Source organism: Rhipicephalus sanguineus, chromosome 2, assembly GCF_013339695.2.
Source record: "Rhipicephalus sanguineus isolate Rsan-2018 chromosome 2, BIME_Rsan_1.4, whole genome shotgun sequence".
Taxonomy (NCBI): Eukaryota; Metazoa; Arthropoda; class Arachnida; order Ixodida; family Ixodidae; genus Rhipicephalus; species Rhipicephalus sanguineus.
In genome coordinates, this window is record NC_051177.1 from 138,180,443 (window position 1) to 138,191,777 (window position 11,335).

An 11,335-nucleotide genomic window follows, 5' to 3' on the forward strand; every position below is an offset into this window, starting at 1 on the left:
CACGAAGAACCAGAAGCAGCTCGATACTTGCAGCGCGCCGCTGAAGCACAAAGAAGGACGCCCCAAAAGAACGCATAGGCATGCATAGGGCAAGCGTGGACTAACAACTGTCACAGTTGTTATGTCTACGTGATTGAGCAACGAGCTGCAAGCATAGGCGTGCGCAGAGTTACCCTTCAGTGGGGGGGAGGGGCCAAGGTTCTTCGCAACGCCAAATATCTCAATGTATGGCGCTGGCATTGCGCCCCCCCCCCCTCTTAGATGAATAGGGGGGCGGCCGGCGCCCCTGCCCTCCCCCCCCCCCCCCGCCCGTGCGCACGTCTATGGCTGCAAGTGTCGACAATGGAGGATCAGACGCTCTTAGATATTCTTTTTTAAACTGCGGCACGTCCACATCATGAGTGGGTACAGAAAATGGCCACCTTGTCGTGCGCGTGTCAAGGGCATTTTTCGAAAGGAAAGGAAATGATGAGTGTTGCGTCTGGTAGTGTTAACAATGGAGAATCAGTCGACCTTAGATTTTTCTTTTTCTTTTAAACTGCGGCGCGTGGAGTGGCCCCCTGCGTCTCCAGCCACACGGGGTCGTCTGATGCAAGGTGTGCCCGGTGTTCTTTGTTGTTTTTTTCTCTTCCACATCACGAGTGGGTACAGAAAAGGGCCACTTTTTCGTGCGCGTGTCCAGGGCAGTTTTCAAACTGAAAGAAAATTAGGAGCGTTGCGTCATAGAAAACACGCTCACGCTCCTTGAAGCTTTGCTTACCACCAGTGGTACATGGTGTATATAAATAGCTCACCGCTATTTCGCCGGCGCATACATGGCGTGTGGTTGAGTTGTCTAAAGCAGCGCGCTGGGGAGCGAGGGGTTGCTGGTTCGCATCCGCGGTCGGGTGCTACGAGCTAAGTTCTTCCGCTTTATTTTTCTTTCTGTCTTTTATATATATACATGCATGTACATATCCGGGGCATGACGGCGACGGCGACGACAAAAATCAGCCCAGAGCCTCCATATAATGACTGTTGCAATAAAAGCAAAATGAGCTCTTTCAAACACATTCGTCAACTTCTATAGGAACAATTTTGATGTGGCTGGAGATTGTTTGAAACCCCTATGAAAAACCATTTGTAAAAAAATGTGGTCTGCTGATATAGATTAAGGAGATTTTATTTCCAGGATGAAAGGAGAAGGATTGAGTAATTGGTTACCTTTATTGCCAATAGGAAACTGCCGAACGGTATCATTTAATCTCAAAATCAACACCTTATCCACCGCACGCCCATGGAAATTTCTTTTAAATTTCTCTTCTTCTGCGGAACATCTCATGGCCTTACAGTGAATGAAATCTTGGTGTCTGCATACCTACGTGTGTGGAACGTGCCTGTAGCCAAGACCTCTGTAAACTTATATTATTGCGGTCATACCGTCAGTTTCTAATCGGCGAAGTATCTTATGTGTTACTGCTTTTCGCCAGTGACCCGTCCATGTAGTTGTTTCAACAAAATCGACACTGCTTTGCTTTACGCAAACTCATTTTTTATTGCAATGAAGACTTGCCCTCAAGGCATGGTTCTTGATGTTTATATTACATGTGCGCTGTAAGACATGTGTTGAGTGTTGACTGAAGCAGTGTATTCTGAAATTTGTTTTCATGTATAACGTGGTCATAGCTGGTCGTAACACTGTAGCGGAGGCCTCTTTACAGTAGAAGATGGTAGCGATTGCTGCTTTGTGACTTGAGATATCTGCGCTTATTTCCCTTGGTCTGGAATGTCCCTTAGTGTATAGTACGGATAAAGTTCTAAGACCCCAGAAACACTGCAATCCACCTTCAGCGTCGGCATTTACTGACATTAAGGACAAAAAAAAGAAAAAAAGAAAAGCAATTTTGTTCACTTTTTTACTACACATGCCATCCGACAATGTGTCAGCACGAAGGAGTAAAACTTCACTTCCTTATATATAAAAATAATTTATCGGCGAACTATAGATGTGACTTTTCTATCCCTCGCATATGGTATTTTTCAGTAACAAGTATCCGCTTGCGCGTTCTGAAATTTCTTGAAAGCGGGGATTTCGGTATACTGGTTAAGAATATGAGACGATCTCCTTTTATCAGCCACCCATCGTCGGAACGAGCACACCCTCGGGACCTAACGTAGCAATATCTTTGTGCGGCGTAAACATCTTTCACGAAACCAGTTTAACTTCTGATATCACTTTAGTTTTCTTTAACCGGGTAAATTGTTCGTGGACAATGTCTGGCTATAACGTCGAAGCATTACCTCAATATTAGCTTTCCGGTTGTCCACGTTTAAAAAATCTCATGCTCTTTTTCTCGGTGGGCAGACCGAAGAAATGCCTTCACAATACACATTTTCAGTAAGAGTACGAAAATACTACTTAGAGGTTTCGACATCTAGACTCAATAACACCCAAATGAGAAACGAAGCCTCTCAAGTCCATTATGAGAGCCCTGAACTGCGGAAACACATACTGAAGCCTATACAGCGACTTCGTCTTCGCAGAGATCACTGAACTGACCGCAGCCAGAGAGAAAAGCAAGCCCAACGAACTCGCCGGGAACTACGCATTAAAGTTGAGCTCGGGTATTACCACGGCAAAAGGTTTCGCGCAGCGTGGTAGATCTATAGTGATGGGCAGTTTAAGAGCAGCCATGATTATCCGATAAGCTCCAAGCACAGAATGTGAGAGGGCCATGAGGAGGTCCCGACCTGCACCACTATTGTATCGCAGGTTAGAGGGTGGAAGGGGAGGGGTGGGATTTATAAAAAAAGGGAGGGGGAACAGAATTGAAAAAAAAGTTATCACCATTTGCGAAACGACAGCAGGGAGCGGGCTGCGCGGGATTTATTAAGAGTCTGATACATAATGCGTCTTGTCATTCATTCTTGGCTAACAATCTATAGCTGACCTGGCTGTCGTCCACCTGCTCCTTGGGGGGGGGGGGGGGGGGTCGGGGGGAGGGCTGTATGGTTCTTGCTGCCTGGAGGTTCAGAGTCCCTCGCTAAATGTTCAGGGAATGCCCTGCAAGGTTCTACTGAGTGATGTTGTTTTGTATTGTGTTTGTACCGGATGTCGGACGGACGGGCGTCTTTGCCTTGCCCTGACGGGGTCCAGCTCTCCGCCCGTGCGACATCGGGACTGCGCGGTAGGTTTATTGAAGGGTTTATTGTATTGATGATTGTATTTGCGGAATGTTTTCTATAATTGTTTTCATCATTTCTTCAATGATATCCAAAGCCTGTTCGTTTTTTTATTTTTCCTGGTTTTCGTCTTTCTGGGTCTGCTCGTAATAGTTTGATGAGCTTGCTTCTATGAGTTTGTGTGAGTGTACAATCTTGTAGGTAATGATCAAATGATGAGGCTGTGTGGTCGCATGTACATTTTGTTGAGTTAGTCAAATGAAATCTGGAAATACAGTGTGGGAATTTGCCATGTCCTGAAGCTGCCTGAGAGGTGTACGCATTCGCTAAGAATTTATCTGGGATTAATTTGACGTTTTTTATTCATTCTTATGTGTAACTATAATTGCCTTCGGTTTGCCAGACAGTATTCCATGTTTCTTTTAGATTTGTCTTTAATTGTGTCTTTATGAATGCTTTGGTGATTGGTAAATATATTTGTTCTCCTAATGTGCTTGCTTTTTTTGCCAATGTGTCTGCCATGTCGTTTCGTTTGTTCCCGCTGTGACCTTTATTAAATGTTGATGTTAGTACTTCGTTGGGCATCTCTAATAATCTCTTCTTAATGTTTACTATCAGTGGGTTGTTGTTTCTAAGGTTTTGTACAGCATGTAAGCATGAGAGACTATCTGTGAGTATTTGGTATGTATTGTTGTATCCAAGTGTTTGTATGTATTTGGTTGCTTTGGTAAGTGCTATTGCTTCTCCTTCGAAGCTCAATGAGTATGGTGGCATTTTGTATATTTGAGTGTTGATTATTTGTCCTGTTGTGTTGGAAGCGACAAAAGCTGCTCCGACTTTTTCGTCGTTTTTGGAGCCGTCTGTGTATATTTTGATGTCAGCGTTCGTTTCTTTGTCTGTGAATCGAAAAGAAAGGTGTGTTGCCGGATGGAGTTCCCAGAGATAATATTTTGATGAAATCTAAATCTGGTTTGATGAAGTCTGGTTGATGAAATCTGGCTCCAAGCACAGTCGCAAATATTCAAAATTAAAAACAAATTCTTTATTTGCAGACGTGCAACGGGCAATGTTACTAAAAGCTGTTTGCACCCACAGCCGAAGGCTAGTTGCGGTTACGATTCGTTGCGAAACAACCGGCGCGCAGGCCCCCGCTCCAGGCATCGACTGACCAGTTCCGCAGCATTTTTGACGACAGGATACCATACGGCAAGTAGGTGCCGTCGTCTCTGATAAGCGATAGGTTTGTTTCGCTCGAAGCACGGCTGCGAGCGAACTACAGTAGCGCATGAGCGCAGTGACGTGGTTTTGTTTCATATTTTGCGAGCTTTCTTTAAACGCCGGTAAAATCAATACACAGCATATACGATGCCACGAAAAATTGGGTCGGTCGCTTTGGAATGCCCTCTACAACGTAAGTAAACGCACTTGGGTCTATTAAGTGAATATTACACACAGCATGTACGATGCCACGAAAAATTGGGTCGGTAACTTTGGAATGCCCTCTACAACGTAAGTAAACACACTTGTGTCTATTAAGGGAATATTAAAACGTTGGCATAAGTATTCTTAGTTCACTAACGGATTAAACGTCATATAAAACATACCCTAACGAGCGCCACGTGACGGCAAGCCACATATCGTTGGTTCGATAGAGTCGCGGTAAACCCCTTGTTTGAAATATTTGGATCTAGTAAGGTGAAACACCCTGTATATGTAAACATGACTTGAGTTTGAAAGTTACATGCGTTGACGACAATGGCACGCGAATGCACCTGTTGCGCTAACTTTATACAATAACGCAATCTCGCTGTGGCGTGGACCGGACGTACGAGTAGCGTTTGTCTTCACTGACCACCCGCAGTACACGCCAGTGTAAAATCATCAGTGATCGCATTAAAATCCGATCAGCCGATGTAAAACATGCGGCGCAAACGTGCAAGTGGCCAAGTTTTCTCCGCCAGCTAACTGTAGCCTGGCAGCGACCCAACGGGGCATGCGCAGCGACCTATCTGACCCCGAACAGAAACGGTTCGCCGTGCATTCTCACTCGCGGTGAAGGATCAGGACAGCGTCTGACCATTCCCACCCTCCACCATAGAGACTGCGACGCTTGCCGCCACGGAGAGGAAATAACATTGCCCCCTCCCGAATGCCAATGGTGGCCTTTGACGCAAAAGAACACTGGGGCACGCATGCGTCCGGAAACAGCGATCGCTGCATGCAACCCGCTCGGCTTGTCGATGACCCCGGTGCCGATCAATCTTTTTTAAGCGTCGGATGGGAGGAGCGCTGACGCGTGCGAGCGAAGGCGAAAGATTGCGTGCGCTTGTTTCTACGATTCGTTGCCCCGATGGCGCACTGGCCCACTGGATGCCGCCACTCGGTAGCGGTCAAGTGCGGTCGCGATGTCACGACGCTTCGACGCACGCCGCGCACACCCTCCCCGTCTCCTGGGAGCCATGTCGGCCATGTGGTGATGGTGTAAGTGCGAGCAGCTCGTATGGGTGATTTCGCCATCGTCGTTCGTACAGATGTCGCCAACGCTCGGGGATTGTTGTCTGCCCAGGGTCTCTGTTCGAGGGACGTTGCACGCCGATGCCATCTGACCATTCTGTTCATGCTCTCACTTGACGCCAACGGGTATTCACGCGTTAATTATTACTGTCTGTGTGAGTGTGGAGTAATGTACACATTAGGTTAAATGTGCAACGTCAACACGGTATTTCACTCTTAATTAGGTCCCGAGTGAAATACTATAGCCAGAAATCTAGATAAATAAGGTCTAGTTGCTTCGTTATAACTAGCACTTTTTATGCAGGTGGGCATTAAGAGTGTTACTAAGGCTTCGTGAGCTGTCGGGAGCTGTGTTTTTGGTGTGCACACGTTCGCTCGCGCGCGCGTAGTCAGTCATAGACTGATCTCCTTCGCTCGTCCTTGGACTCACTCATTTCGTTTTGTCTCACAAAGGAACAAGCCCCACGAAAAACTTCCCATTCTTTCGTTCATTCACAGCGAGGGCTTCGTCCCGGCAGACTTAAAGGGACACTAAAGGCAAATATTAAGTCGACGTTGGTTGTTGAAATAGCGGTCCAGAAACCTCGTAGTGGTAACTTTTGTGCCAAGGAACTGCTTATTTTGAAATAAAATAACGTTTTAGTGGTGGTCCGCTTCACGTTAGCGCACTTCAAATTACCCGCCTGAAAGCGGTCTTTCTCACGTCACTGTTGTCGTGCCCAACGTTACCCGCCTTTACTGCGCGGCGGCGTGCACTGGCGGCGTGCACCATTCGGGCATCCAGAAACATCACATGCATGCGGGATTTTGTCGAACTTTCTGTCAGAGCGACTTTCACGAGCGCGCAAAACACACGCAGCAGTACGCGATACCGAAACTACCACGAACACGCGGCCGCGTAAGCGAAGCAGGACGCCGGGCGAAGCGTAGTTCGGTGAAAACGGAACCTTCGAATCCCGCGCGCCGTTCCCCGTGGCAACGCCAAAGAGGTTATTTTTTCCATGAATCAAACAGAAACGAAAAAGTAGCATTTTATTACGTCTCTTGGTGCACGGAAGGTTCTTTTATTATTGCAACTAGTTTGATTACGAGTGATTAATTGCAGTCTGACTCTCTCACGTCATCGGGATCATTTCCAAAATGTCCCGCTTGTGGCGCTCATCGTGTGGTACATTTAGCTTAATTTCTCGGTAAGTAGGGCACTGCTGTTGATAATATTGCCGTTTTAGACGTTTTCATATGTTGAGCTTTCACTGTGACAAATTGTTATTTGCCTTTAATGTCTCTTTAATGCGTTAGGGTAACATGCCAGGGTTTGTTCGTCAGGTGCCACGTGACGCCTTCCGGCAAACAGAGTGTTTCGCAATAGCAGCCTTGGCTACGGGTGAAGTTGGCTAACACCTCCCAAGTATTATATTTACAGAAATACCCAACTAAGTGGATGGGGAAGCGCCTTTCATTGTAGATCAATTGGTGGAGCATCGGGCGCGTAATTCGAAGGTTGTAGGATCGGATACCACCGATGGAAAGGGTGCTTTCCGTGCAATTTAATTCATTTCAATTTACGTCACAATTACTACACTGCAATGAAAAAACAACAATTAATGGCCCCTATGCCGCCCTTGGGCTAGTTGTATGTTGGATTCATTTAATATGGAATCAGAAATACGCTTCACCAGAGAGTTCCCGCAGTATCATGCAGACCGCCTGACAAATGTCATTCTTCGTGAGAGGGCCGCATCCCACGAGATAATTTATAACCATTGAATGACAAACGCGCTCATGAGTCGACTAACTCACTCATAATTGCCCATAAGTAACCTGAGAGAGCCAGTCGCAGTATAGTTTTGATGATCCCGAGTCCAAGTGATTGAGGTCTATTACGAGCAGTATTTCATTGAGAATGGGTTCGAGAGGCCGGATTACCAGAACTTTGAAACCTAGTGAGCACTGATAAAAAATATATATTTTAGCAATGAATATGAGAGAGTTTCGTAAATATTGCCGACCAGCGACCACGCAAGAACCTTGCAGTCCACAATTTAGTCAGCGTTTTTGTCGACTCAATATATATATATATATATATATATATATATATATACGGAGGTACAACTGAAGGTTCAAGTGAACGCTTATGCACGTCTATTCCCGAGCAGCAATGATTCTACTTCTATACACTGTATTTCGAGCATAGAATGTAACACAATTTTGTAACGGCCAACAGGCATGTAGAACGGTCAAATTTTATCTATCATGTTCCCACCAACCCATACACTACTTACGCACATCAAATTTTCACTTCGCATCCGTGAAACAGTTTCGAGAGAACACAACTTTGAAAACAGCATTACCAGCGTGGCGCATTAAAGAGTAACTTGGAAGCTGCAAAAAACGTGCTTAGTTACCCAACTCACACGTATTTTCGTCATAAATGTTACTGACCTACCCAAAGACACAATCCTATATTGCACGCTCAAATCACTCGTTATTTTCTCCATGTCCGGAGCGGGTATTTTCCGTCAGATCGACTCGCTCTTTTACGGCAAAATACGCCGCGGGAAACGTGAAGCAAACGTTGAGACTGTCCATATAATTGCTATCGCAATAAAAGTTCTATCACTTAGACACAAGTCAGCCGCGAACGTGTGGAGAAGTATTAGCGCCTCCCAAGGGGCCAGTTTTACGCCGGCACTTCCTCGGTGTGTACCGGAAGCTTCGGCCAGATTAGTGGCGGATAGTGTCTCGGATACTCCTATGGTCGCCGCGGGTTGGTGCCAAGTTTGAAGTACGGCTAAACTAAGACGCATGCTACAGAACCGAACTATATAAAACACCATGAACAAGAGTTCACTAACCTTGCAGGCCTTGCTGACGAGCTTGTGGACAAAGTTGTCCGGGTACACCTCGTGCGTGCTGAACGTGGCCATCTCGATCCTCGACCGACGCCGGATCTCCTCCCAGCGTTCGGCGCCGTACACTGAAGTCACGTATTGACTCAGGTTCTCGAAGATCAGTCCGTACATGGCTGCTGCTTCGTTATCCCGCACTTCCTACGGCCAGACGTTTTTCCAGCAACAATACGTGCGCAGAAATACTGCCGCTTCTCGACTATAAAAACCACTTTTCGTCGACCATCGCTCTGTTGTCTTTCATGTTCTGTGCCATTTACGAGTGCCGGTCCGTGGAGTCACTGATAATGATGGTGGAAGATTCTATATATAGGCGATAATGTCTCTGTTTACCTTTAATCCTGCTATAAGTAAACCAGGAAAGTAAAAGTTCTTGCTATCCTTTTGTCGCCAGGAGTAATATCAAAAGTTCATTCTTCGCCACACCCATCAACAGTCCAGTGTCCTGCACAGAACTCGTTCCTCTTCGCACTATTGTTAACCCCTCTGCAACGGCATGTGATGTTATGTTATTTGGAGGGTGCATCTAGTACATACGCCTTGCATGAGCGACGAGTGCGTAAGTTCCAGGTAGCTATGTAAATAAGATATTACCATTGTGCTCATTCAGGGTCGCCCCTGAACCTGTGCAGAAAGCTATGGAATTTGCGACTGACGCACATCTGCGCACGGACTTCTGGCGCCTAAGTACAAAGATGCTTTTTGTTTAGCGATTGATGGAAGGTATTTGGCGTATCCTTTGTACTCCTTGTCTCTCACAGTCGTAGTTCATTGTGATGTTGTCGTACGTAGTATACCTGCAATTATAAAAAAAGAACGCATTAATGAAAATTCCAAGGAGTTTTCCAGTAGCACTTCCACGTCCAAATAAGGGCCTTGGAATGCCTGTTGAATTTGTGCGTTTCGTATGGTTTACTTATACAGCAGCAGACAGTGTCTAGAACTAGATTCAGCGATTACCAAAATAATGAATAAAATTCAATATCGTTTACTTTCGGAGCAGCCCTGCTTACCAGTGCATGACATGAGACAATTTAAGTTCTCCACCCCACCTCGTTTCACTTTAGTGCCGCAGACATATAAATTAAAATAGATAACAACGAATATAACATTAAACATGACCAATGTATCCACTAAAAATTGGAAAATTTATTAGACGTTGAACATTTTGGTTCTATATATACTCATCATACTGTCCCAGATCTATGAAATCTTGCCTTGGGTGTCACTGAAATGTGAGCAGATCGCCTTGACAGCACAGCTGCTGTTTAGCGCAACAGTGCATTGCTTGCCGACGTTCGCCCGTCTCTCACTTTTTTTTCTTTAAGTATTCCTACGCCCTTTTACTGACCTGATTTCGGCCACGGAAATGACGTCAATCGATCGGTGGTGAACACCGGCATAAAGAAATTTTGTGTTAAAAGAAGCTTTGATTACTTTCCTTTCCAAAGACGCTTTTTTATCGTAAGAACTTATTGGCAATTTCATGTTTAGCAAGCAGTTCAAAAAAGCATCCGTTGTTTGACAAGATCGCATAAGCCTGCAGCCTCCTCACCCAATAATCCTCGTGACGTTAGCCACAGGTCACGCACTGCGAGTCCAGACGCGACCAATAACTCGCTGAAATATCACGCGGGAAAAATACCACCCCTTCGGACGACGTCTCGACACGGGTGATCCGATAAATAATTAAGTATTGTTGTTTTGCGTCCCAAAATCGCGATATGATCGTGAAGAACACCGTATAGTGGAGGGCTTTGGAAATTTCGACCCCTGGGGGTTTCTTAACGCGCGCCTAAATCTACGCACAAGGACCTCTAGCACAAGGCCTCCATCGAAATGCGGCCGCAGCGGCAGGGATTCAATCCCGCGACCTTCGGTTTAGCATATTCTCTCATCGTCTATTATAGCGGCTGCAACAACGTCATAAACCTTGTTTGTGGCAGAAAAAGAATATACAGAAAGAAAACTCGTGGATTCAACGGGCTGAGCACACGAGGCAAGTTACGCTGCAACATTACATCTGTTAGCGGTGTCATCATTCTTTCGGCAGTCCATCGCACATACATCGCGCGTTTTCTATAAAATGCGAAGCATTTCTTAGCGAACCTTCGGCACTTTGAAGGTATCTATCTATCTATCTATCTATCTATCTATCTATCTATCTATCTATCTATCTATCTATCTATCTATCTATCTATCTATCTATCTAGCCGCCTACGTCTGGGTGCTCTCATCATCGCCTCCTTAACTTGGTGTAGACCTAGATTGGCATGGGAGGGCAAGAGGACTTGTCGAATATGACTGTCTGTTCATGACATGATTAACGTGAAAATCCTGTCACGTACGTCGTCAAACCCTTTCCTCCAGCCACACCCGTTTACCACGGGCCGCGGTGTGTGGGTATGCGCCACTGGTGATTGACAGTTTATATCTACCCAGGATTGGCGAGACAAGACATCGGTAATTTAAATGCGAGAGCGTTAAGAAAAGCCCACATTGCCAGCGTTGAGCCGACGAATGAAAATAACAAAAATAATGATCCCAGCAGGAATCGAACCCAAGCATTCTACGTACGTGGCAATCAGGTATTCTACCTGGTTTACCTGACCAGAAACCAGTTCTACCTGATAGACTGGTTTGTAAAAACAGCCTATGCAGGCGTAACTACGGTGCGATGTCAATTGTGGTTGTGGTGCTGGCTCTCTTTTACAAAAAAACAATAAACACTATATTTATACTCCTACGAT

General features: G+C 45.7%; 1 protein-coding gene across 1 annotated transcript in view; it reads right to left on the reverse strand.

Annotated features, from left to right (window-relative positions):
• LOC119383701 (soluble guanylate cyclase 88E) overlaps nucleotides 1-9,100 on the reverse strand; it is an 84,232-nt gene extending 75,132 nt beyond the window's left edge. The window contains exon 1 of the mRNA XM_037651971.2: nucleotides 8,532-9,100. Within this exon, the coding sequence (XP_037507899.1) occupies nucleotides 8,532-8,699 (168 nt within the window). The 5' untranslated portion in view covers nucleotides 8,700-9,100. The remainder of the gene's footprint in view (nucleotides 1-8,531) is intronic.
• Between the last annotated feature and the right edge of the window lie 2,235 nt (nucleotides 9,101-11,335).